A 27,997-nucleotide genomic window follows, 5' to 3' on the forward strand; every position below is an offset into this window, starting at 1 on the left:
AAGTGTCTACCTTGAGGATTGGGAGATCTTGGAGTTCCAGCTGTTCTAGAATGTCGGTGCCACATGTCTGGAAATTTTGTTGAACTATGGTATGGGGCAGAATAACGGTACCACTACAAGAATTGAGGGAATGATGTTTTTCAAGGGTGACAGGAACAGTATCTATATGGGTAAGACGAGAGAGCTCACGAGCCTGGGTAGCATTCTGTACGGTAATGATGCGCGTACCGCTCTTAAGAGCATGAAAAGAAATATCTTTACCAACATGGCGTAGGAGTGCCTTGCCAATACTATGGTCAGAAAGATAGGCAGTAGAGGAAGTTGGTCGTAAAGTGAAGAATTTAGTCCACTGTTCAGTCTGAAACTGAGCGTGGAAAGGTAGTGAAGGACGTGTCGATCGTTTCTGAGAAGAACGAGAAGGTGAAGGTGGAGAAGTATCATCAGCAGGTAATTGTCGTTGACGTTTAGGCGTGGGACCAGAGTTGGTCCGACGTGGAACGGGTCGGCGATTTGAAAATTGCCGCACCGTAGAGGGAGAGGCCGGAAGCATAGTCAGAGGAGAGCGAAGGTCTGATAAATCGAAGGAGTCAGTCGAGGCCTCAGTACCTGAAGCGGGTGAGGAAACAGCACCGGCAATAGGTACAGAGGCATGAGGAATGTCTGAAGAGTGGTCCAAAGACGAGGCGGGGTCAGAACGGGGTGCGGTATCAAGAAGGGGCCCGGGGGTACCAGGTTCATGGACTAGGGCTGCCATGGTTAGGTTACTTCTTTCTTTTTGTTTTTAAGAAAAAAAAAGAAAGAAGAAAAGAAAATAAAAATAAAAAAAAAGAAAAAAAAAGGGGGGACCGGGGAGGGATAGTTCCTAGGAGGGATGAAAGGGCCAGAAATCTCCCTCCGCGCCCAAGAGGACTCGACACCGCTAGTAGCGCAGATGCAGCATGGAACCCGTGCCATACCCTACCCTTCATGCCAGTAAACCAGCAATCTGGGATAGCAACCTCACATCTGCCGAGCTACCTCGGTGGACAAAAGAGAGGGCGGCCGGATATCCGCCACAAAGCATACCTCCTTCAGCCACCACCCCCGGAATCCGAAAGGTGGCTTCCAGAGCTACACCCGTCGCCCAAAAGACACCCAAAGCTACTCCGGGATACCGGAGAGGGATCGGGACATCCCTAGGCAATCCAGATTCCACGGCAAACTACGCCACCGCCAAGAAACCTCAACGGAATGGGATGGACCCCGGTGTCCTTTCTCCTACCTAGGAACTAGCGCGCCTGTGGGAGAAATCCCAAAGGACAAAAAGAGGAAGGGCAAAAGGGAGGAGTGGGGAGGAGGAGGAGGAAAGGAAAAAGGGGAGGATGGGGAGGATGGGATAGGGGAGGGGAGATTGGGGGGTAATTAGGTTCGGTCTGAGGAAGAAGACCGATAGGTCTAATTCCTCAGACCAAGAGCCTCTTCACCACGCCAATGCGACAACCAAAGCTATACAAGAAGAGCTTCACAACGAAGCAAGATTTTCTGAAAATTATTGTCCATGGGTTAGTCTGTGTCCAGTCTGATCAGTCCTCGAGCAAGGCGGAGAGGTAGTGTTAAGTTTCCTTATACCTGCTGCCTCTGTTCACCTAGCAATACAGTGTTGGACTACTGTGGACGATAACCTGGGAGGCTCACAGGTCTTATAAAGCCACATTACTTGACTATTTACATTAGCCTTAATTACGAGTGCCTGACGAAGAACGAAGGGGTATGATATTAAAGACACATGAATTACATTTATTCCACTGCAGTAATTATGATCACAACTAAACGCTAAACCCACAATGGTCATGCAGTGCTGTCCACTGCAATAATGTACTAATGTTTTCCCATAGTATAATGACGTTTAGCGCTTAACCCGAAGAATGGTTCCAGTGTCAATCACTGCCAACAACATCCAAATTCTGTTTACTCTTACACAGTATTTTCCAGTTCATTCCATATGAAGTTCATTCAGGGAAAGTGTGAGGTTGAAGGCTTCATGACCTAAATAACTGCCCTTCCATTCCTTATATTAAATATAATTACTTCAGTCCCCAGAAGCTGTATCTCCCTTGCGGGTTTAGCGCTTCACCACGAACAATACTACAAACATTAGCTTCTGATCATAAATTATAACTAAGCGTTAAACCCACAGGGGTCTAGCTTCTGAACAAATTAATAAACTCACGGTATACTGTTCATGCTGAATTTCCAGGAATTATGGCTCACAAAACATTAGTAACTTGCATATACGACATTCAGAAATATGGAAGATTCTTAGAAATTTATATAATTTGTTCTCACTGTAGGGTGAACATTAACACCTACATCACAGCCATCAGTAGTAGTCTAGCTTTGTTCTTAAGTTAGAAAAACTAGCATTTTAAGATGACTTTAGATTAGATTCTCTGGGTACAGCCTTTATGTAGACTGGTGTAGCTGGGTTGATGGCTACTGTCGGTATGGTGAAGGTCAGCGGTCGAGGCGTGCCCTCGCATACCTCCAACCTGAGGGCAAATTAAGATTGCTATGGTAATGTTATAGCAAATACATATAAAAGAAATTTTACCAACACAAGTGATATTAATGTAGATCTTAAGGTTTTCTGGGTTAGCACGATCACTGAATGGCCTAGCACGGTGACTTGGCTGGTCTGTACGAGTGCCAATGGTGTGGTGGGTGGATGGGTGTGTGCAAAGTCGGGTGTGTGCAAAGTCAGGTGTGCCTCCTACCACCACAAACTGGCTTGCAGTACAATGCCTAACACTCATAACGCTGACAATACTTTTAATACTCACATCAGGTGATTGAGAACTTTTAACTCCACTTACCTCCTTACTTGCTTCAACTAAAAAAATGCTAGTAACCTGACTGCCTCCTTTCTTATGTTATTCCCCAAAGGGTTTAGTGCTTCTGATTAAAAAATTCAAGTTCAATAAAAGGTACCTAAGTCAGCTTGCACACACAGACCAGGGTTTGATTTCCGACAACAACAAGAAGCATATTTCCTTGCACTTGCTGCCTCCATTCACCTAGTAGGACGCAGGTGTATGTTATGGAAATAAATGGTACAACATACCGACACAATGAAAATATAAACACACATGCAGTATAATGTGATCCTTTATTGACAGTTTCGCCCACACAGTGGACTTTTTCAAGTCACAAACAGATCTACCTGGATAGAAGGTACGTGAATATTTATAGTCAGGTTGAGAAGGCTGGGTCAGGTGGAGAATGCTGCATGTGATGATCTACCGAGTGGAGTTATAGTCTAAAATCTTGGATAGCTTGGAAGAGAGATTGGATAAGTATACGAGTAGACCTTCTGCAGTGTTCCTCCATTCCTATGTTCTTATGTGGGAACATAGGACTTATCAAGACTTATCGCCAGAGAAGACAACACTCAATACCGAAGAATCCTGGAATCATCGCTTATCTCTGTATCCTACAACTTCAACCAGAACAACGGCTTCTATAACAGATGAACCACTTGCCAAGAAACTTCTTCATCGCTATCCCACATAAGAACATAGAACACTGCAGAAGGTCTACTCATACTTCTCCAATCTCTCTTCCAAGCTACCCAAGATTATAGACTATAACCCCACTCGGCAGATCATCACATTCAGCCTTCTCCACCTGACTATAAATACTCACGTACCTTCCACCCCAGGTAGATCTGTTTGACTTGAAAAAGCTCACTGTGTGGGCGAAACGTTGTCAATAAAGGATCACTTCACATTGCATATGTGTTTATATTTCCAGGTGTATGTTATCCTGGGTTAAGAAGCCTCAGAATTAATAATTTCGACAGTCTTCTACCACAGCAATAACAAATTAAGCTTATTCAATGTGTGATAGTATGGAGGTAAAAAATACATTGATAATGTTTATCAGCTTTATGATGAGCTAAGATGGTAAAGAGAGCAACAGTTATTAGCCGACTGTTCAATTTATTTTAATCATTTGGAGAAAACGAAACTCATTATCATAGCTGCTTATTAATGGGGTTATGGGAAGCCGTCGGCTTGGATCCATGGAAAGGAAGGCTGCTTCCAGTTCCTTGGACTAGATATCTACCTAATTCTAGATGTTCAAGCGTGTAACACAGGTCTTTGTACAAGATGCAGGCGATACATTATCCATGCGTGTTTAGCTTCTCCAGTGACTAATATAATAACATACTCCTCTAATGTTTTACCACTTCATATACAAACCCGTCAGTACTAACTGAAGGATGCCAATGAAAAGTGGGATTACAAGAGATGGATAATCTAAAGTTGGAATACACAGGAGCGAACTAGACTACTATCTGCTGAAAGTGTCTAGTCAGTGTGATGCATATGAGGGCCTGCGAAAGATATATGTGGGGCTGTGGAACATGTGATGGATGTGGGATACTAGCACCAATAGCCTCAGGCACGACCCGTCTGCGTAATGGCTGGTGAAGTTTCACTGCAGGAGCGAAAAAAGGCCTACTGTGTGGCTGAAACGTTGTCAATAAATAACTCAGAGAGAGAGAGAGAGAGAGAGAGAGAGAGAGAGAGAGAGAGAGAGAGTTAATTCAGCCAGAAGCACAAATCACATAAGGAACGTCTCCGCCACTAGTGTGTCATATATATATATTTTATATATTATATATATATATATATATATATATATATATATATATATATATATATATATATATATATATATATATATATATATATATATATTAGATTTGAGAGCAGTTATTACCAATGAAAATAAATGTTTAAATAGCATACCTGTAGTTCTTAACTATCCTGGCGAGTGCAAGTTTAGCTTCGAGCTGGGCAAACCTCATGCCAGGACAGTTCCTGGGCCCAGCACCGAAGGGAATGTAAGACATTGGGTGTCTCGTCTCTGTTGCCTTGGCGTCGCTGGAGAACCTGCGCAATAAGAGGGAGTTTCAGCAAGGAGTTAACGTTATGTACCACAAACTATCATGTGAAGGTTGTCACGACGTGAGCCAGCCCGTCGGCTGGTATTTACTAATATTTTGTTCCGCTGGATATATACATTAAAATGGAGAAAAACAAAATACCAGGCATTCATAATTTGATCGATAAGCGTTCATTGACTTTTAGTAAATTTAAAAAAAAAAAAACTGTCAGTTTCCTGATTAATTTAGGTGTGCAGCATTTGCATTACTGACAAAAGCTACATTGGTAATATGTCTAAGGTACATTAATGAAAAAAAAAAAAACTTTTGTAAACTTGATAAAGATCTACGCAATGTCACAAAAGCTTTTTCATTTTTTTTTAAATTTGTCTTTTATAACAAGCATTTTGGCTCGACTCGACTCGAGAAATCGTAATGACACGATTGCAAAGCATTTTGGACTCGCCTGTCCGGGTCGAATTTGTCAGGTTGTGGCCACTGCTCTGGGTCCCGGTGAAGCTGCCAGATGGGCACCACGATGGTCATGTCTTTAGGAACCATGTAGTCACCCAGCTGGAAGAATGAAAGTTATACGGACAGAAAGAGGACGGGGTAAGACAAGATTACACGAACGAGTTTAGTTAATATATTTTTAATATACATCTAATGATTCTTTATGTTCTTAATATCCTCCTTGGAGGCAAAGAGGGGAATGTATGAGAGTATAGTTTTATCAACGCTCTTATATGGGTGTGAAGCATGGGTGATGAATGTTGCAGCGAGGAGAAGGCTGGAGGCAGTGATGTCATGTCTGAGGGCAATGTGTGGTGTGAATATAATGCAGAGAAATCGTAGTTTGGAAGATAGGAGGAGGTGCGGGATTACCAAAACTGTTGTCCAGAGGGCCGAGGAAGGGTTGTTGAGGTGGTTCGGACATGTAGAGAGAATGGAGCAAAACAGTGACTTCAAGAGTGTATCAGTCTGTAGTGGAAGGAAGGCGGGGTAGGGGTCGGTCTAGGAAAGGTTGGAGGGAGAGGGGTAAAGGAGGTTTTGTGTGCTAGGGGCTTGGACTTCCAGCAGGCATGCGTGAGCGTGTTTGATAGGAGTGAATGGAGACAAATGGTTTTTAATACTTGACGTGCTGTTGGAGTGTGAGCAAAGTAACATTTATGAAGGGATTCAGGGAAACCGGCAGGCCGGACTTGAGTCCTGGAGATGGGAAGTACAGTGCCTGCACTCTGAAGGAGGGGTGTTAATGTTGCAGTTTAAAAACTGTAGTGTAAAGCATCCTTCTGGCAAGACAGTGATGGAGTGAATGATGGTGAAAGTTTTTCTTTTTCGGGCCACCCTGCCATGGTGGGAATCGGCCAGATCAAAATGAATTTTTTATGAGAGAGCCACAAAATTTGATTAACACAAGCCTATCCGATGTTATCCTGACGCCAAATGACTTCGAACAGGCGATAAATGACATGCCCATGCACTCTGCCCCAGGGCCAGACTCATGGAACTCTGTGTTCATCAAGAACTGCAAGAAGCCCCTATCACGAGCCTTTTCCATCCTATGGAGAGGGAGCATGGACACGGGGGTCGTCCCTCAGTTACTAAAAACAACAGACATAGCCCCACTCCACAAAGGGGGCAGTAAAGCAACAGCAAAGAACTACAGACCAATAGCACTAACATCCCATATCATAAAAATCTTTGAAAGGGTCCTAAGAAGCAAGATCACCACCCATCTAGAAACCCATCAGTTACACAACCCAGGGCAACATGGGTTTAGAACAGGTCGCTCCTGTCTGTCTCAACTACTGGATCACTACGACAAGGTCCTAAATGCACTAGAAGACAAAAAGAATGCAGATGTAATATATACAGACTTTGCAAAAGCCTTCGACAAGTGTGACCATGGCGTAATAGCGCACAAAATGCGCGCTAAAGGAATAACAGGAAAAGTCGGTCGATGGATCTATAATTTCCTCACTAACAGAACACAGAGAGTAGTCGTCAACAGAGTAAAGTCCGAGGCAGCTACGGTGAAAAGCTCTGTTCCACAAGGCACAGTACTAGCTCCCATCTTGTTCCTCATCCTCATATCCGACATAGACAAGGATGTCAGCCACAGCACCGTGTCTTCCTTTGCAGATGACACCCGAATCTGCATGACAGTGTCTTCCATTGCAGACACTGCAAGGCTCCAGGCGGACATCAACCAAATCTTTCAGTGGGCTGCAGAAAACAATATGAAGTTCAACGATGAGAAATTTCAATTACTCAGATATGGTAAACATGAGGAAATTAAATCTTCATCAGAGTACAAAACAAATTCTGGCCACAAAATAGAGCGAAACACCAACGTCAAAGACCTGGGAGTGATTATGTCGGAGGATCTCACCTTCAAGGACCATAACATTGTATCAATCGCATCTGCTAGAAAAATGACAGGATGGATAATGAGAACCTTCAAAACTAGGGAGGCCAAGCCCATGATGACACTCTTCAGGTCACTTGTTCTATCTAGGCTGGAATATTGCTGCACTCTAACAGCACCTTTCAAGGCAGGTGAAATTGCCGACCTAGAAAATGTACAGAGAACTTTCACGGCGCGCATAACGGAGATAAAACACCTCAATTACTGGGAGCGCTTGAGGTTTCTAAACCTGTATTCCCTGGAACGCAGGAGGGAGAGATACATGATTATATACACCTGGAAAATCCTAGAGGGACTAGTACCGAACTTGCACACGAAAATCACTCACTACGAAAGCAAAAGACTTGGCAGACGATGCACCATCCCCCCAATGAAAAGCAGGGGTGTCACTAGCACGTTAAGAGACCATACAATAAGTGTCAGGGGCCCGAGACTATTCAACTGCCTCCCAGCACACATAAGGGGGATTACCAACAGACCCCTGGCAGTCTTCAAGCTGGCACTGGACAAGCACCTAAAGTCAGTTCCTGATCAGCCGGGCTGTGGCTCGTACGTTGGTTTGCGTGCAGCCAGCAGCAACAGCCTGGTTGATCAGGCGCTGATCCACCAGGAGGCCTGGTCACAGACCGGGCCGCGGGGGCGTTGACCCCCGAAACTCTCTCCAGGTAAACTCCAGTGTGCTAATAAAAAAATAAATAAAAATATCCTCGTGCAAATGCATGTGCAATGTTTATGTACCAGCCCTAGAATAGGTTTAAAGTTTTCCGAAAAACTCTGCAACCAGGGGCTCTCCAGTGTACTATTGTCATCTGATCTCGTAAGACTAAAATCTGTTCCAGGGGACCTTTTATAGTCTTACACCGCTTCATGTCCCCTACTTATCGGTTCGTTCTCTTAACCTGTTCCTAGTACTGAGAACACTAGTCAAGTGGAAAGCAATGAAGTTATAAAGCCGAGCATTACATTTTTAAACTCCGCGACTAAGTTTTAAGAACTTGTGGGATATAAACTTAAATATGGTGTAAACGTTAGAACTGCAAAAATGATGTACTTATAATACGCAAGATCCTGATAGCACTACAATACAAAGGTGTATAAGAATTAATAACTGCTTCCGCCTTACAAACTGAGATGTTTTTCATACTGGTTCCTTTTAATCTTGTCGAAGCTACGACCGCACAATAATCGTAACCAACATTCTCATTACTTGCTCTAAATATCCTGAATTTTGAATGTAGCATTCTTGTGTATGAAGCTAGGCACAGCTACACAAATTAAATGATCACAGTAGTTTGTGGATTCCCTCTCACATGGTCTCCAGGAGCATGACGAAGTTGATCAATTGGTGAAATGCATTAAATAACAATGTGGCGTACAACTTTATTTTTTTCAAAAAAGATGAGGAACCGCTGTCAGAAAGGAACTAGCAAACGAGCTTCAGGGGAGTAGAACAGCACATATAGAAACTGGCAGATCCATTATCCATCATAATGAAGTGTGTCAAGTCAAACATATCTATGCAGAAAGTAGAGATTATTGGAGTGCAAGATGTTGCTGCTATATTAAGGATAGACTGTAAGCATCTCTGGCAGTATGGTTTGTATGGAGATGTTTACAAAATGACTGGACAGACAGGGCCATACATTGCAGCATTATATCAGTGTCTAAACATTCAACCTTTCAAGATATGGAAAAACTCCTTGTTAATAAGATTTGAAAAGTTGAGGTTGTATCCACTTTTTGCATCTACTAGAGTATCAAACTTTTCACAGAGATTGCAACCCAGCTATGATCATTGTTTATCTTTAGTTGTAAACAAGCAATCTGACTCTTTCTTTACTGTGGATAACAGCTATACGAGATCATTTTAAAGTACGAAATAACTAATATTCCTTACTAGTAATGTAACAATGCTCAGTGCGGTTTGATAAAGACTGACCGATCAATTTTTTTTTTTTGCGAGTTACCGCTCAGAGTAGCAGCGCAGCTACTCTAAAGCTTTACATAGGGAATTCCCATCTGAGAGAACACACCGTGCTGATTTCTAAGTTATTTGAGCCAATAGGTGCACAATAAACTAGCTGCTCAGGCGGAACTAAACTTAGCAGCCCCGTCCATCTGTCTTTTACCATGTATAGATTAAGTATATGCATTAGTGTCAGTTTATACTGCTGCTGTTAGGCGCCAGCTTGAGGTGTATATACGTAGAGGGTGATACTGTATAACTCTTAAAATGAAAAGTAGAGGTAATAAAGCTGACCTTGAAATCCTGAGCACATTCTCTAGTGACGAAGTTGACCACAGGCGGGTACAGCCTCAGGGACTCGCTCAGAACCTCCTCAAGATACTTTAATTCCTTCACTTGTTCGTAGGTCAGCTGGTCATCAGTCTGAGGATACAAGCTTTATGATTATTCTGCAATTTCTTAAATTGGGGGTATGATCCATTCACATCTTGAGGAAGTTTAAATGATAAAATATTTGCCATCAGGAGCATTGCTCTTCGGCTCTAGTAAGTAGGTAAAAAAATAGGTAATCATTTACCTGAAATGCATTACAAATCTCTTCGTAAAGTCTCTCTTGAGTCTCGGGGTGCGTCGCCAGCAGGTACGTGGTGTAAGTGAGTGTGTTGGCTGTAGTCTCGAAACCACCCAGCAAGAAGACCCAGGCGTTAGCGATGATCTCTCCGTCGGTAAGCAATGTTTGTTTTGGTCTCTCCTTGTCCGAGGCCAAGGCAGCTTCGTTGGTCTCGACACCATCGCCAGAGTTGTCTACCCGAGACTCTGCAGCCTCTAGCATTAGCTGCAGCACATCTATGTACTTTGTGCTTAAGTCCCTACGACGGATGGAAATTACAGTCTTAAGGTGTTCGACTATCATCTGTGTCATCCTTCCCGACAAAACCAGTTTGTTACTGGCGTAGCTCAAAAAATTGGCGAAGAATGGGAAATACAGAGCAAGGAGAACTGCTGGATTGATGGCATTCTTCAAGAACGCTTTCACGGCTACGAAAAATTTGTCTTTGTCTTGATTTCTCTGACAGTCAGTCTTCATGGCCAAAGCACACTCGCTGATCACGTCGAGTGTCAGGCCCTGGAAAGTAGAATACCATTCGACTGGTTCTCCTCTTGCATGCGTCTCCGCAATAATGGTCAACAGTTCATCAATCTTCTGATTCATGATGCCAGCCATGCATTTCATTTTCACCATAGAAAACGTAGGAGCCAGGACAGAGCGAACGTCCTTCCAACGCTGGTCCCGGAGACCAACAACAGTATCAACAACCGGTTGTGCCCTCACCACTAACTTTGGTCGGTTAGAGAAGTTGTGAAAATCTTTTACAAGTACCTGCCTGATGAGGTCTAAGTCAGCTACAACCAGCATAGGTTTACTGCCGATGTAAAAGCCGAAGACTTTGCCGTACTTCTGAATATATTGACCTATAAAATCAGTAACTAGGATCCCGGGCTTCCGCAGTACATCATTGCTGCCATAGATAATATGAGGCTTCACATAGGGAATTCCCAGCTGGGAGAACACAGCGTGCTGACGTCTGCGTTGTACGAGCCAGTAGGCCACATACAGAAGGAAAGTGGCAGCTAGGAGACCATAAGGGTTGCTCACTATGTCCACCGGCCCCATGTTTATCACTTCTGTTCAAGACTGAAAAAGGAAAATGTCACAATGCAATGTATTAAAAAATAGTGTTAAGGGCAGGGGGATACGAGAGCTATGAATGGTAGTGGGTAAATTACCTTTATACCCATTAGTTTCAATATCTCCGGCATTTTTACCATTAGTGGTGCTTTTACATTTGCATTTTAATTTAAAGCTTTCATGAAAATTTTCATTAATTTCGTAATAAAGCATTATAATCCACTGTCGGGCGCGTGCTTTACTGTGACGAAGAAAAACGGGACTTTCAGCAAGTTAATTTATATTACTACATGATGTGACTGGAATGTTAATGTATAAACGATTAAGACTTAACAAGCACCTTAAATAAGATAAGATAAGATTTCGTTTGGATTTTTAACCCCGGAGGGTTAGCCACCCAGGATAACCCAAGAAAGTCAGTGCGTCATCGAGGACTGTCTAACTTATTTCCATTGGGGTCCTTAATCTTGTCCCCCAGGATGCGACCCACACCAGTCGACTAACACCCAGGTACCTATTTGCTGCTAGGTGAACAGGACAACAGGTGTAAGGAAACGTGTCGAATGTTTCCACCCGCCGGGAATCGAACCCGGGCACCCCGTGTGTGAAGCGGGAGCTTTAGCCACCAGGCCACCGGGCCACAAATAAGCCTCTTCCCATTATGTGATTACAGGGTTAGGGAGTCATTTTCTTCGTCAAATATTGCTGCACATAACTTATGGGATTATAATCTTGGGAAAGCTCTTAACTTTCACGGGTCATAGAGCACCTAGAGAAAAGGACGCAATAAGGATTGAGCCACGGAAAGGAGTGATTGAAGATTTATGCAAAACATTACAAGTGTACACATATAAAGAGAAGTCTGATCTCTAATGAGAACCGCAGATAGCATATCAGATATGGTTGATTATGAATAGTTTTAAGAGATTACATCGTGTCCAAACAGGCGTGGAAGCATATAGGCTGCCAGGGACGTGGAAGCATATAGGCTGCCAGGGACGTGGAAGCATATAGGCTGCCAGGGACGTGGAAGCATATAGGCTGCCAGGGACTAACCAATCCATGCTAACTACATTCGACACTAAAGCTAATTTAGATTAACACAACTTGTGTTCCCGGAGACCTGTGTGAGGGAAGCCACAAGTGTGATTTTAACGCTTTTGTCTATTTTGTGCATATCCGTATCAACCTTGAGACAAAAATAAATAGTTTCATTCATATCCTAGAATAACTGCTAGAAGACATTTTACACTGAAATTACCCAATGACTTCTAATTAGCTTCTTGATGGCAAAAAATTAATGTATTTCGGAGAATAGGAAGATACATTCACGAGTCAGCAGACATTGATATTTAAATTTCTTCAATAAGCATGGCAAATTAGAATATACACAGCTCAACACTAAAACCTTCCACTAAGAGCAGTTTGAAGCCAAGCAGGAGGGTGCCTCAGTGTGACCCCCCCCCCCCTTACCAAGAAATTCTAGCTTCTCCAATTAGTCTTGCTGAATTGAATCTAGTACAAGTAAAAAATAATTGAGCTATTGTAACTTATGGTTACTGTCTTTTCTGTTAACGATACTCTTTACAGGTAGACCTGCGATAGTGTAGTGAGAAATCTGCTCGCCCACTACTGGTCAATTTTTTTATGAAATAATTTGAGATTGAACTGTTAACACTACTTCCTGACCTTTATATATTTTTGCTCTGCTGATCACAGGATATGCCGAGAGTAGCCAATGAAGCAGCAGGGCAAATGACAAATTATTAGTAATTGCCTCATAGTAGTAGACTGTTGGTCGCACCGTCGGGGGGGGGGGGAGGGGGCGCAACTGAATTACAAAAATCAGACGTGCTTGAGATGTTAATGCATTCTCGCCGAGTCAAGTCACAGCTCCTGGCCCCTCCTACTCTATAGGTTCTCGGCACCGTGGGTCCTACTCTTGAAACAGAGGTTGCTTCTACCACCTTATCTACCTCCATTCCATTCACGACCCTGCGATTAAAATAAATATTTCCTTACGTCCCTGTGGCTCATTTGAGTACTGAGAAGCTATCCTGGTATATGCTGCAGACGTAATGAAATTTATTTGCACCTCTGGCGATGTGCTGGGTGTGATGTTCACTCAAGATCCCTTTCCTTTAGACTTTTAGAGATATTGGCAGTTTCTCGCCTCTCGAGCTGTGTTCTGTCTGGTTGCTTTTCCCAATCCCCAATTTTCATGACCTTGCACTTTAACTCCGGTAACCACTTGTTTGACACTTCTTTCTGTTTGTCAAAGTCTACCTGTAGCCTGTCTGCACCGTTCCATTTTTGATTTATCAACAAACCATGAAACACGAGTCAATCCCCCATGGCAAGTAATTTACATGTAATAAAAATAAAGGCTTTTGATGCCTCATACCCTGCTTGTTCCTCTAGCTTGTGAATCTAATGAAGTACAGTATCAAATGCTTTCCTACAATCTAAGAATATGCAGTAAACCCATCCCTGGAGTATATCTGGGTGTTCCGGGGTCAACGCCCCCGGTGCCTTTGTCTGATTTCAGTTGTCTTAGAATTCCAGTGCGCCGTATCTTTACAAGGAAATCATTAACTAATCCAGTGTAAGCTATATCCTGGACAAAATACCTATGTGTAATAACGCATACGCGACCAGGCAAGGATATTTAATCCTCAAAACAGGGATTCAAGTCAATTCTGTACATATACTCCAAGAAACCCACCACTCCTTGTTTGTATAACCTATTTTACTGAAGGCCATTCCACAGTCTTTTAATTTTCATTTATATAACAATTTTAATTAAATTGTCGCATCATAACACAGACACTTTTTTAATGTGTAAATAAGTCTTTGTAGGAGTATTTTACCGATGCAAAGTTTTCCATTAGCCATAGGTGGCAGTCAAATAGCAACTTTTATCCATTACGTAGAATAAAAGCGACTAAAAGAACCTAGTGTTCTAATGGTACAATAAAAGATAAACAATAGTTTAAGCAAGAACACGCCTAGCAACAGAACACACACTGCCAACACTTACATAAAAAGAGACTGCGCGCAAAAACACAGCTTCATACGTTAGCATCTATATTTGAACAGGTAATCACCTCTCAATATATTTAATGAAAGACTCACCTTCAGGTATATTCCAAGGAAGAGGTAGAGTTAGAGTGTATCAAGAGAGGTGTGGGAGAACACTGGCAGCGGTACACCCACGACCACCACACGTCACCAGCCACACGCACCATTGCTTCTTCACTCTCTTCTGCGCATCTCTACCAGATGTACTCCACTTCCCTCCAAACAAGACCAGTCTCGAAGCTAAGTGGTGTGTTCTATAAGGAGAGGTTAAAGTAACTCACCCTGATGACACTGATGGATAGGGAGGATATGATAACGACGTATAAATGCTGAGAGGAATTGACGAGGTGGACACTGGCAGTGTTTTTCCCAGATGGGACAGTAACAAGGGGTCAAGTCCAGAGGTTGAAAACTCAAATGGGTCACAGGAATGTTTGAGAGTATTTCTTCATCACTAAAGTTGTCAGGAAGTGGAACAGTCTGGAGAGGGATGTAGCTGAGGCAGGAACCATACATAGCTTTAAGGGGAGGTACGACAAGGCTCTTAGAACAGGGTGAGAGTGGACCAAATAGCGACCAGGGATGAGGCGAGGTCAGGAGCTACGAATCGACCCCTGCGACGATAAATAGGTAAGTACACATACACGAGCTATGAATCGACCCCGGCAACCACATATAGATTAGTACATACACACAGGGGCCAGGAGCTGTGAATCGACCCCTGCAACCACAGCTAGGTGAGTACACACACACAGGCCAAGTGTCTAATCGACAAGTGCCTGTGACAAAATGGTAACTAACACACTTGACAAGCGCGTAAGAATAGCGGGAATGGCGATAAGAAATAATGTTTTATTATATTTTTTACCGTGTACAACTGTATTAAGTAATTACAAAAAACAAATGGTAATTGGATATCAGTTTTTTTGAGACTGCATTCCTTACTGCGAAGTAATTATAAAATACGTAATGACTAATTTTGTCTGATAAAGACCCATCGTGACCTCTGTGACCCTGGTTTTTTCTACACTACCGATCATAAGATGACGCGCAGGTGCATAATAAACTAGCCGCTCGGGCGGTACAACTGAAGAACAACGATGGAGGAAAGAGACAAGGAAGGAGACAGAGCCTGTCCGTGGGGATAACAGACCAGTGAGGACCTGGTATTGTTTTTGATATAGTATAATGAATACCTATGTATATGTGTGTATATATATATATATATATATATATATATATATATATATATATATATATATATATATATATATATATATATATATATATAAGTCTGTGGAGACAAAGAACTTTGTCCTTGGAGGCAAATAGGGGAATGTATGAGAGTATAGTTTTACCAACGCTCTTATATGGGTGTGAAGCATGGGTGATGAATGTTGCAGCGAGGAGAAGGCTGGAGGCAGTGGAGATGTCATGTCTGAGGGCAATGTGTGGTGTGAATATAACGCAGAGAATTCGTAGTTTGGAAGTTAGGAGGAGGTGCGGGATTACCAAAACTGTTGTCCAGAGGGCTGAGGAAGGGTTGTTGAGGTGGTTCGGACATGTAGAGAGAATGGAGCGAAACAGAATGACTTCAAGAGTGTATCAGTCTGTAGTGGAAGGAAGGCGGGGTAGGGGTCGGCCTAGGAAAGGTTGGAGAGAGGGGGTAAAGGAGGTTTTGTGTGCGAGGGGCTTGGACTTCCAGCAGGTATGCGTGAGCGTGTTTGATAGGAGTGAATGGAGACAAATGGTTTTTAATACTTGACGTGCTGTTGGAGTGTGAGCAAAGTAACATTTATGAAGGGGTTCAGGGAAACCGGCAGGCCGGACTTGAGTCCTGGAGATGGAAAGTACAGTGCCTGCACTCTGAAGGAGGGGTGTTAATGTTGCAGTTTAAAAACTGTAGTGTAAAGCACCCTTCTGGCAAGACAGTGATGGAGTGAATGATGGTGAAAGTTTTTCTTTTTCGGGCCACCCTGCCTTGGTGGGAATCGGCCAGTGTGATAATAATAAAAAAAATAATATATATATATATATATATATATATATATATATATATATATATATATATATATATATATATATACACACATATATATACACACACACACATTATATATATATATATATATATATATATATATATATATATATATATATATATATATATATATATATATATATATATATATATATGAACTGCATACCAAAAGAGATAAAAGATGTGCTCCTGTAAAGTACACGAGAAGAATGAAAACCAATGACCGTATAAAAGACTTTACTAATGTATCGGGTTCCCATTCATGGAAGTTATGGAGATAAATATTTATGTTGATACCTGGAGTTTACCTGGAGAGAGTTTCGGGGGTCAACGCCCCCGCGGCCCGGTCTGTGACCAGGCCTCCTGGTGGATCAGCCCCTGATCAACCAGGCTGTTGCTGCTGGCTGCACGCAAACCAACGTACGAGCCACAGCCCGGCTGATCAGGAACTGACTTTAGGTGCTTGTCCAGTGCCAGCTTGAAGACTGCCAGGGGTCTGTTGGTAATCCCCCTTATGTGTGCTGGGAGGCAGTTGAACAGTCTCGGGCCCCTGACACTTATTGTATGGTCTCTTAACGTGCTAGTGACACCCCTGCTTTTCATTGGGGGGATGGTGCATCGTCTGCCAAGTCTTTTGCTTTCGTAGTGAGTGATTTTCGTGTGCAAGTTCGGTACTAGTCCCTCTAGGATTTTCCAGGTGTATATAATCATGTATCTCTCCCTCCTGCGTTCCAGGGAATACAGGTTTAGAAACCTCAATCGCTCCCAGTAATTGAGGTGTTGTGTATGTATGTATCGATAACTGGGCTTCTACCTTCAAATTGAACTGTTTGCTACACTCTTTGCACCTCAAATGTTTCCACGTATCTAAGATTAACACCTTAATTGTAAATAATTCTTTATTATCCATAAATGCTTTAAGGAGGGAGTAGAAATATAATCTTGGGCTGTCGGTTATCAGTTAGGGAATAATAATAAAAGAAAATAACCTCAACCGACCTTCACTGACTTGAGACTAACACCAGTCAGTCGACCTATCATCATTCTAGCATGCAAGAGGAGCCACATGTCCGGTGCAGCCAACAAAATCAACAGTCTTGGATGTCACTACCACCCGACTCAGGCTGGGTTACAATTACCTCTGGGAGGTTGCGTCAACATCACCACCTGATATAGAAATAACCAAAATGGACTATTGTCAGATGGACTATTGTCACACTTTACGTCCTTATGTGCTGGGATGCAATAAAATTAATGAATTCATAGACGACTCACTCACAAATGTTCAAGAAATGCCAGAGTATTTTATCTACAGTGCCATATTTTCAACCATTCTGAAAAAATGTCCTGACTTTGGCTATTGTAAATAACGCACAACCACATAAACTTGTTCCTTAATAGGTACAATGTCTACCTACTGAAGCTCAGAAGACTATGTCCACCTCTTATACAATGTCAAGTAGATTACTTTTGTTCTTCTTGGTACTCTGCTCAAACAAAAAACTCAGACTACAAATTACCCAGAACAAAATGAGATTCATCCTGGATGTGGATTTAAGAAAACATAATGGCCAGAATGAACTACAGCAATTGGAGTTGTCTAATACTGAAAACAGTGTAAGGCAGCTGAAGCTGAATCATGTTTACAAAATTACTCAGCGTCCAGAATATCATCCGGCGGCTTTGTCAAGGTTAGGAACCAAAGCCAATATGATTATAGGGAAAGTGACCACAATTTTGTAATACCTACAGTAGGTGGCCCCTCAAGGAAGGTTCCTTGATGTTGGTGAGGGGCTCTTGATTTAGGGAATTGGATCTGTGCTCCAGTTCCCCAAATTAAGCCTGAATGCCTTCCACATCCCCCCCAGGCGCTGTATAATCCTCCGGGTTTAGCGCTTCCCCCTTGATTATAATAATAATACAGTAGGTGGCTAGGCCTTAAACACCTACTATACAGCAATAGAGGATAGAATGGCTGTCCTACTATGTCAAGACCATCTTAGCATAAATCAATTTAGGAAGAGTGAAGAAATACTAATAAATGAAGCTACAGAAAAGGAGGAAAAGGATTGATTTTAATAATAATAATAATAATAATAATAATAATAATAATAATTTCGTTATTTCTACAAGTACATGTACAAGGTAAACAGGCCTGCCTGTCATCAGTGACATACTACTATATAGAAAGCCGCTTGTTATGCAGAGCACATCTGGCAAATTAGGTCAGTTTTGTACCTAAATACTGACCATACTGGAAATAACCTAGGACTCTGAAGGAAATAATAAAGGACCCTGATGAAAATAACCAAGAGGCCTCAATGGAAATAACCAAGGACCCAACAGAAATGGCCAAGGACCCTAATAGTAATAACCAAGAACCCCAATGGAAATAACCAAGAGCCCCAAATGGTAATAACCAAGGGCCCCAATGGAAATAAGTCACATTGTCTGACTTTTTTGGGGGTTGTCCCGTCTAATTTGCATTATGTATGATAATTGTACTTATGTGTATTTAAGCCTAAATACATTTATTTCTGTTCATTTTCTTTTCCTCGTGCATCAGGAGCCAGGCAGGGCTCGATACGGCGCCACCTGTTACTGGCCATATACACCTTCGTTGGGTGTGGACGTCTCACTCTCGCCTGAGTATCAATGACAAAATTTCCCCACTTTCTCTGGGATGCTTGGCCTCATCTACTTTGCCCGCCTGTCATCGGCTTACTTATAGTCGGCTCCATTTTTCACCGGGAAGCCGGTTACTGAACTTAGATGGGGTGTGGGCGTCCCACTCTGCTGTGCTTGGCAAGGTGGTCCACCTGATCTACTTGGGAACTTTTAGTTCCTGTTTCTGTTTACAGAGGAACTCTTGTTCCTTTTTCCTTCATCGCCCAGCTATGGACAACAAATCTTCCCCAATGGAAATAAGTCGCTCTGAGATTTTGGGGGATTATCCTAGGTTCTCTACACATACACTGCTATGCAAAACAATCACAGACAGGCGATCTTAACAATGCAAGACAAGCCATGGGGGGTGGAAATCTTTAGTTCAAGTACTTTCACACTTCTCAGTGCGTCATCGGGAGTTTACCTGGAGAGGATGTGCAATGTTGCAAAGGCAACAACAGGAGAAGTAGAGTAAGTTTTGAATACTCATAAAACATGTTTCATTCAGTTTGGAAACAAAGCTGCAAATCATCCAATTAACATAACGCTAAACGGATCATCAGTCACAAGACTTACAGAGGGAAAATTCCTAGGTATCCACCTTGACAGTAGCCTTAAGTTCCAGACACACATACAACAAACCAAGAAAATCTATAAGACTGTAGGTATACTATCAAAGTTAAGGTACTACGTTCCACAAGCAGCTCTCCTGGCACTGTGCCATTCACTCTTATACCCTTACCTCACCTATGGAATTTGTGCATGGGGATCAACAACATTCAGTCACCTAAGACCTCTAATAACCCAGCAAAAGGCAGCAGTCAGAATGATAACAAATTCCCACTCCCGCCAGCATACCCCACCAATTTTCTAAAGTTTGAATCTGCTCACCATTAAGAACATCCATACTTATTCATGTGCCTACTACATACACAGAACAATACACACAAATATTAACCCTCCACTCAAACTTCTCCTCACCAACCTTAACAGGACACATGACCACAACACAAGACACAGATCTCTTTTTGATATACCTCGTGTCCATATCACACTGTGTAAAAACTCTATGCACATAAAGGGCCCCAAAATTTGGAATTCATTACCAGAAGATATTAAAGTAACCCAGTCTGAAAATCAATTTAAGACTCCTTTCAAAAGCCACTTAATCATCCTAGACTAAATGCTAAATACTCAGTACACACATACTCATATATTCCCACATCATAACTTCAACAATCACTTTGAACCTTTTATCCATTGTTGACAGGAATATAATTTGAATCACTTTTCACAAAAAGCATTTTTTGAATATATGAATATATCTTTTGTTTTATATAAATTAGATTCACTTAAAATTAATAATCTACTGTACATTATTATTATAATCAAAGGGGAAGCGCTAAACCCGTAGGATTATACAGCGCCCGGGGGGGGGGGGATGTGGAAGGCATTCAGGCTTAATTCGGGGAACTGGAGCACAGTTCCAATTCCCTAAATCAAGAGCCCCTCACCAACATCAAGGAACCTTCCATGAGGGGTCTACTGTACAACTACGACATAATTCTTAGTGTTAAGTAGTCTGTAAGCCAATAATGTTAAGTCGGCCCATAATGCCTAAGCATAATAGAGGCTCTCTTTGTATTGCAACCCATTATTGTCAATACAAAATCTCAGTGTACCATTTGCAAAGACATAAATAAATAAAAATAAAAATAAGAGTGGAGGCACCCGACAGTCTGAGACTGGAGGGTGCCTCCACACTACTACTAGGAAAACTTACCCTACTTCTGTTGTTGCCATTGCAACATTGCACAACTCATGATGATGCACTGAGAAGTATGAAAGTACTTGAGCTAAAGATTTCCATCCCCCGTGGCTTGTCTTGCATTTACTGTTATGTATGATAATGTAACTGTATTTATGTATGCCTGAATAAACTACTTAACATCCAGAAGTCGAGCTCGATACGACGGTGCCCCGTGGCCTGGTGGCAAAAGCTCTCGCTCACACTGTGAGTGTCCGGGTTCGATTCCTGGTAATGGGTACCTGAGTGTTGGTGGACTGTTGTGGGCCTCATCCCGGGACAAAATAACCTAATTCGCCCGAAATGCTCTGCATAACAAACGGCTTTCTATATAGTACACAAATAACCCGCACATAAAAGAGAGAAGCTTACGACGACGATTCTGTCCGACTTGGACCATTGACAAAGTCACACTGTGACTTTGTCAATGGTCCAAGTCGGACCGAAACGTAGTCGTAAGCTTCTCTCTTTTATGTGCGGGTTATTTGTGTATCGTTCCAGTCACGGTATTGTGCCTTATTTTATTATTTCTATATAGTAGTATATCATTGATGTCAGCTAGGCCTGTATACCTTGTACATGTACTTGTATAAATAAAGATATTATATTATGAAGCTGTCAGTGGCCCTAATAAACCCAACGAACAAACAAGTATTGACTGTCAGTGGCCGTATAAACCCCAACAACAACAATAATACTTTATTGCATATTAATAAGTTTATTCGGACTTCTGCGCCAGCCTTCGTCGGGTATGGACGTCTCTCTCTCGCCTGAGTATCAGTGACAAATTTCCCCCGTCCTCACTGGGACGCTTATCCTTGCTTATTTTGCCCGCCGGGCACTCCACAGGAGGGACACCTGTACATCCCCTTACTTTTAGCCAGCTCCATTTTTTCCGCTCTGCGGATAATTCTTTATCGGTCTTTGGTGGGAAGCCAGTTACTGAACTCAGGTGGGAGTGTGGGCGTCCCTCTCTGCTGGGGCTTGGCAAGGTGATCCACCGGATCTAATTGGAAACTTAAGTTTCTGTCTCTGTTTACAAAGGAACTTTTGTTACTTTTCTCTCATCGTCCAGCCTTGGGCAACAATTTTTCCTCGTACCATCGAGAAGTCGGGCTCGATACAGCGTGTGCTGTCAGTGGCCCTGATAAACCCAACAAAGAAAGAAAGAAAGGAGTAAGTTTATTCAGGTACACATAAATACAGTTACATAGATTATCATACATAGCATCATATGTGTAGAAAACCCAGGATAACCCAAAAAAGTCAAAGTGACTTATTTCAAGTTTGATACTCAAGTTTAGACTTTTACGGGTGTCTTCTAGAGCAGTGTGTGTGTGAATAAAGTTAGCCTTAACCTAGTGAAGCTGGGTACTTATGGCTTAGTGCGCTGCGCTGTATAACCCTTATGGGTTTAGAACTTAGTTATGATTAATAATATGGCTTAGTGTTGTGGGTCACATCATTGGGAATTATAGTATTTATTGGGAAGCACTAAGCCCGTAGGGGTCATAGTGCTGGGGAAAATGGGAAGCACTCAGATGTAAAGAATATTAAAAAAAACTAGTCGGTTTTTTTTTTCAAAAAGTGCCTCACCAAGTATTAAAATAGTTATAACTGACCATAATTTTTAGATGGGTGGACCGGTAAGCCAGCGGAAGGCCTCGGTCAGATGATCAAAGCTCCAAAGGCGGGTCATCATCTGACAAAGACCCATGTCAGGAAACACCTGTCCTGTTTCCTGACAAACCTGACCTAACCTAACCTAGTGTGTCTCACCTCAAGGGAAATTCTTAGATGGCAGTGAGGGGCTCTTGATACAAGGAATTGGATCTATCTTCCCTTACCTTAAATTGAACCTGATTACCTCCCATTTGTCAAGTCCTGTATCGACCCCTACAAATTTAAGACTCCACCCACAAATGCAATAATGTTGCAGTATACCTTAATCACCATTGATCTTTATACATTCATTGATTCATAGAGCTGTATGACCCTTGTAGGTTTAGTGCTTCTCTTTGATTATAATAATAATAATCATTGATTCATATTTCACTAATGGCATATGTACATGGGAATCCACAGCAGTAAAGTATATACAACCCATCATAACAATGAAATACTATTATAAGAATAATTTCTCACATAACACAAGAACACATTCCCATAGAAAACAATTAAACATAATCCATACTGTTTGTAAAACTGCAAAACATTTACACATACTGCTGTGAATCTACGTCTACATCACACTGAATATCAGTATTAACTTAGAATTAAAGCATAAGGTAATAAATTGAATATAACCAGTATTACAATACAAGACTTTGCACTGAATGATTATGTGGGTTGAGCACTGAACATGAATTATTATTATTACAATGCAAGAAACATAACTAGAATTTCTTTCAGAACCCATGTAGAGATACAGGCACATTAAAGGACTAATAACATGAAAATCTTACTTGATAATTCTAAAACTCTGAAAACACAGGATATGCATGCCAAGAGATGTGTCATCTCTCAGCATATACGGTATATCCTGAGGGGTTTATTTTATTCCCTATTTTTGGGATCAAAGTATTCTTGACTGGTGGTGAAAATGCTACCATGCAGCCTTAATAACCTTCATGTAGATAACAGGCTTTAAACCCCATTAACCAACCATCTGAATCAACAGCTAACTTAAAATGTCAGTGAACACTGCTTGAATATTCAGTAATGGCTGAGGCTGTGTGACCAGCAGCTGGTTGCTCAAATGTTAGCAGATTTTGAACTACATTACCAGATGTGCTGCATTCATATATTTTCAACTTGTTTATATGTGAGCAAATATACATTTTAATAGGTTTATATAACCTAATCTAACCTAACCTAACCTAACCTATAACTTGGTCACTTAACAGACTGTTTAGTTTCTTGTTTCTGGATGAGTAGACATTTCTTGTTAATACCAGTTTATTCACTGGAAAGCACCAATCTCACAAGGGTCATACAGCACCTCAGAAACAGAAGGTGCATACAGTTAGGTTTGATTAATGGAAGGGTAGCTCCAGTTCCTAGGATGAAGAGCTTATTATTTTTTTTTTTTTTTTTTTTTTTTTGGTTATCATGTTTCTCATCATAAATTACTATGCAATATAGTTCTCCAAACGAGCATTTAGTACTTTACTACGTATTTTCATGCCTTATATTATTAAATCGTTACTAACTTTTTTATAGCCGCAGCAACAGCCTGGTTGATCAGACCCTGATCCACCACGAGGCTTGGTCTCAGACCGGGCAGCAGGGGCATTGACCCCCGAAAGTCTCTCCAGGTATACTCCATGTACGATTGGTATTACAGTAGTATTATACAGTGGAACCTCGGTGTTCGTATTCCCTAGTTTGTATGTAAAACTGTAGCTCTTCTCTATAAAATGTATTTTTTGTTAATATTGTTGGGTGTCTGGAATGGATTAATTGGATTTACATTATTTCTTTTGGGTAATATTGCTTCAATTTTTGTACAATTCAGGCTTTCGTCAGATTTTTTCAAATAGATTAATGACGAAAACCAAGGTTCCACTGTATAAAGTTTTTTCATTTTACTATGATATTTATTATTCTTGGATGCCCTGATGATATAATCATTCTCATAATTGTTATAATTTCAAGCATGTAAAAATCAGTAATTTTGATTGTGGTGGATTGAGATTGTTTTGTTGTGATTGTAGCAATATTGGACAGTTCTGTAACCAACTGACTTTGTCTGTTATTTCTGAATCGGTTGACCCGATGGACTTCGTTCCATATTTTGGAAGTCCGTTACATCAAAGTTCTGTAAACTAAGGGTTTACTGTACAATTCACAATTTTAACTACACCAGGTAGATTAAGTTAATAAAAAAGTGATAAGGGGAATACAATATTTTCCCACTTTGTACCCTGCTACTATGCAGGTGAATTTGTACCCACATGACTTCCTGGGTATGTATTTTATTACCATGCATTTCGCAATACAGCTTCTCCTCACTTAGCGACGTACTCGTTTACCGATGACTCGGACTTACGACAGGCTCTCTGACCAGTATGCATACCTAAATACTGTATATCAGAGCTGATTTCCTCTATTCTGTTTATTACAACATACAGTAAACTACTGTTTAAACATTTAAAAATATACCAGAAATGTTATGAATGGTGCAAAGGTAACATTAAAACAATATGAAAAATGGTTGACGTAAACCCACTACCATTATAGTATGCTCCTCACTTAGCGACGAATTCGTGTACCGACGTGGTCTTAGGAACACGACTCCATTGTTAAGTGAGAAGAGGCTGTATTGAGAAACCCTGTGTTACTTGTTTGCTCTGTGTTTGTTTGTAGAATAAGAATGCATCTAGTTTCGATGCTGTATCAAATGTATTCATGTTGCTATTTTCTTTCAACAGGCAAAGTTACATAATGGACAGTAAAACAAAAATTTATGATGCTCTTCCAAAAATTATCACAGAGCGTTCATCAGATTTAATTAATCTTCAAAGTGTGAAGGTGGATGCTGAGTCATCTAAACAGCAGTTGCGAGACCTTCTCGAAACTTATGTGCCAAAGTGTGACAAAGACGACGTCGACAATGAGGTGAATGTATGAGATGTAGTGTGCTGGTGCCTCTTTGAGGCCTGAGTGCAAGTCATATATACCCTTATAGATTTCTAAGATGTGCAAGGAGGTTATGATAATTTCATATCTCGTGACCTGGAAGTGATGGAGATTAACATTTCCAAGTTGAATGACTTGTTTCATCCACCAATCTCCTAGTGGAACAGGGAATGTGAGAAGCACTGCTAGATTGTGTGTATGGTCTGTCACTGCCTTAGGGACTATTATTGACTATGGCCAGTAAATTAATTTGCCATTAGGTGTTAGCCATCAAGAAAGGGTGTTCAGAAACTGGGCAGGTCATGGATCTGTTATGTGGAAGAAATGAACTACATCCCTTTCCTCCATTGGATTTGGAATAAAGTTTTAAAGATGTCAGGAATGTACTCCTTGAACCTGCTATCAAATGTCAACTTCATAATACATACATCACAGTAATATTTATATATTTATCTTTAAGTATATAATCTGTCTGTTCATTTACTGATATCTTGTTCTTTCAGAACTCCATAACAGAAAAGTATTTAGGCAGCCCTGTTTAGCCTGGCATTCTAGCCTGATTTTTATTCTAATATTTAAACAATTAATTTTTATACAATGTCGGTTGTCTCCACATGAGTCTAATTCTTCATTTTTTCACTGTACTATTTAAATTAAAAAAAAATAATTTGTATTGATTAATATGAATATACCTAATATTCATGATATATTTTATGATATATTTTAGGTAAGAAAATACTTCTTGCTGACTGATAAGAAGGCAAGACGAAGACCTCATAAATCCCTTAGGAAAAAAAACATTCCAGGACGAGCACCACATCGAGGGAAAAAACGTTTGACAGGTCGTGAGAGGCGAGAATTGGGACTACATAAGGTTGACCGTTCGAATAAAACTTTCGAAATGTTTTTACCCATAAATGATATTTGGAAGAAATATGCTGAAGCCCTCCTTGGTATTACTCACTTTATGGAGAGTGGCTGGACAGGTGGTGACAGGGACACCAAAACAGAAGCAGTGCAAAACAGAGTTCGAAAAATTGACTATTTTGGTTGTTTCATGCGAGTTACCAAATCAAGGTGTTCAGAATACATAGGCATACAAGGAATTGTCATTAGGGAAACAAAGAATACATTTATGATGATCTGTCCCAATGATAAAGTGAAAATTATTCCCAAATTGCATAGTGAATTTAGTTTTGTTGTAGGTAAAGTTGGTTTTTCTGTCCTTGGTAATCACTTGCATCAGAGGTCAGCAGAAAGAGCAAAGCATAATTTCAAGAAGCTCAGTCTGTGGTTATAATTCATTATTATTATTATTATTATTATTATTATTATTATTATTATTATTATTATTATTTTATTATTATTATTATTATATTTTTATTGAAATGACAAGTCCATATGGGTCAAAAAACTCTTGGAGATTGGGAGGTAATCAGATTCGATCTAGGGTAGGAGATGGTTAAGAAAAATTGCAATATCTTGTTTTGTTTTTAATCTTAAAGTGTATTATAGTATGTTTAATAATAAAACAAAACAGGTGTTCATTAAAGATGAGAAATAAGGCATCCCATTATTTCTGTACAGTAGTACCCCAAGTTTCGTACAGTTCCCAACTCAAACAATTATGTAAGTGTATTATTGTAAATGCTTTTGTAAATGTATTTTTGGGAAGCTGAAATGGGCTAATTTAATTTACATTATTCCTTATGGGAACAGATTCGATCAGTAACGGCACTCGAACAGCCTTCTGGAACGAAGTATGTACAAAACTCAGGGTACCACTGTATTTTCATTATCTAAAATATCAATGGCAGAATTATTATTATCACACCGGCCGATTCCCACCAAGGCAGGGTGGCCCGAAAAAGAAAAACTTTCACCATCATTCACTCCATCACTGTCTTGCCAGAAGGGTGCTTTACACTACAGTTTTTAAACTGCAACATTAACACCCCTCCTTCAGAGTGCAGGCACTGTACTTCCCATCTCCAGGACTCAAGTCCGGCCTGCCGGTTTCCCTGAATCCCTTCATAAATGTTACTTTGCTCACACTCCAACAGCACGTCAAGTATTAAAAACCATTTGTCTCCATTCACTCCTATCAAACACGCTCACGCATGCCTGCTGGAAGTCCAAGCCCCTCGCACACAAAACCTCCTTTACCCCCTCCCTCCAACCCTTCCTAGGCCGACCCCTACCCCGCCTTCCTTCCACTACAGACTGATACACTCTTGAAGTCATTCTGTTTCGCTCCATTCTCTCTACATGTCCGAACCACCTCAACAACCCTTCCTCAGCCCTCTGGACAACAGTTTTGGTAATCCCGCACCTCCTCCTAACTTCCAAACTACGAATTCTCTGCATTATATTCACACCACACATTGCCCTCAGACATGACATCTCCACTGCCTCCAGCCTTCTCCTCGCTGCAACATTCATCACCCACGCTTCACACCCATATAAGAGCGTTGGTAAAACTATACTCTCATACATTCCCCTCTTTGCCTCCAAGGACAAAGTTCTTTGTCTCCACAGACTCCTAAGTGCACCACTCACTCTTTTTCCCTCATCAATTCTATGATTCACCTCATCTTTCATAGACCCATCCGCTGACACGTCCACTCCCAAATATCTGAATACGTTCACCTCCTCCATACTCTCTCCCTCCAATCTGATATTCAATCTTTCATCACCTAATCTTTTTGTTATCCTCATAACCTTACTCTTTCCTGTATTCACC

At 41.1% G+C, this 27,997-nt stretch overlaps 2 protein-coding genes across 12 annotated transcripts; one reads left to right on the top strand and one right to left on the bottom strand.

Annotated features, from left to right (window-relative positions):
• Window positions 1-1,762: 1,762 nt before the first annotated feature.
• Window positions 1,763-14,292, bottom strand: LOC128690596 (cytochrome P450 3A40). The gene is made up of 6 exons (XM_053779314.2): window positions 14,153-14,292; window positions 9,905-11,023; window positions 9,622-9,750; window positions 5,397-5,503; window positions 4,794-4,937; window positions 1,763-2,528 (listed from the first exon to the last, which is right to left on the bottom strand). Exons 2-6 carry the CDS (start codon window positions 11,000-11,002, stop codon window positions 2,405-2,407), a joined length of 1,602 nt encoding a protein of 533 aa, XP_053635289.2. The 5' UTR covers window positions 11,003-11,023; window positions 14,153-14,292; the 3' UTR covers window positions 1,763-2,404.
• Window positions 14,223-27,152, top strand: Pop4 (ribonuclease P/MRP subunit POP4). Of its 11 annotated transcripts, none has more exons than XM_053779317.2 (4): window positions 14,223-14,345; window positions 23,836-23,941; window positions 25,047-25,233; window positions 25,982-27,147. In XM_053779317.2, coding segments are annotated over exons 2-4 (762 nt in total). In that variant the 5' UTR covers window positions 14,223-14,345; window positions 23,836-23,939; the 3' UTR covers window positions 26,555-27,147. The 11 variants fall into 11 exon arrangements, with proteins under 11 accessions (XP_053635292.1, XP_053635296.1, XP_053635300.1 ...); XM_053779321.2 differs by having other exon boundaries at window positions 23,836-23,930; window positions 25,982-27,145; XM_070089744.1 differs by lacking the exon at window positions 14,223-14,345 and adding an exon at window positions 14,585-14,728 and having other exon boundaries at window positions 23,836-23,930; window positions 25,982-27,145.
• The last annotated feature ends 845 nt before the right edge of the window (window positions 27,153-27,997 follow it).

Source organism: Cherax quadricarinatus, chromosome 29 (assembly GCF_038502225.1).
Source record: "Cherax quadricarinatus isolate ZL_2023a chromosome 29, ASM3850222v1, whole genome shotgun sequence".
NCBI lineage: Eukaryota > Metazoa > Arthropoda > Malacostraca > Decapoda > Parastacidae > Cherax > Cherax quadricarinatus.

Coding starts and splice junctions, on each gene's coding strand:
- LOC128690596 (XM_053779314.2), bottom strand. CDS start 11,002: ATGGGGCCGGTGGACATAGTGAGCAACCCTTATGGTCTCCTAGCTGCC. Junction 4,938..5,396: donor GACAAATTCGACCCGGACAG/GCGAGTCCAAAA, acceptor CTTATTGCGCAG/GTTCTCCAGCGACGCCAAGG. Junction 2,529..4,793: donor AGGATAGTTAAGAACTACAG/GTATGCTATTTA, acceptor ATTTGCCCTCAG/GTTGGAGGTATGCGAGGGCA.
- Pop4 (XM_070089743.1), top strand. CDS start 21,223: ATGAAGCTGTCAGTGGCCCTAATAAACCCAACGAACAAACAAGTATTG. Junction 21,363..25,046: donor TCTGCGCCAGCCTTCGTCGG/GTATGGACGTCT, acceptor TTCTTTCAACAG/GCAAAGTTACATAATGGACA. Junction 25,234..25,981: donor AAGACGACGTCGACAATGAG/GTGAATGTATGA, acceptor GATATATTTTAG/GTAAGAAAATACTTCTTGCT.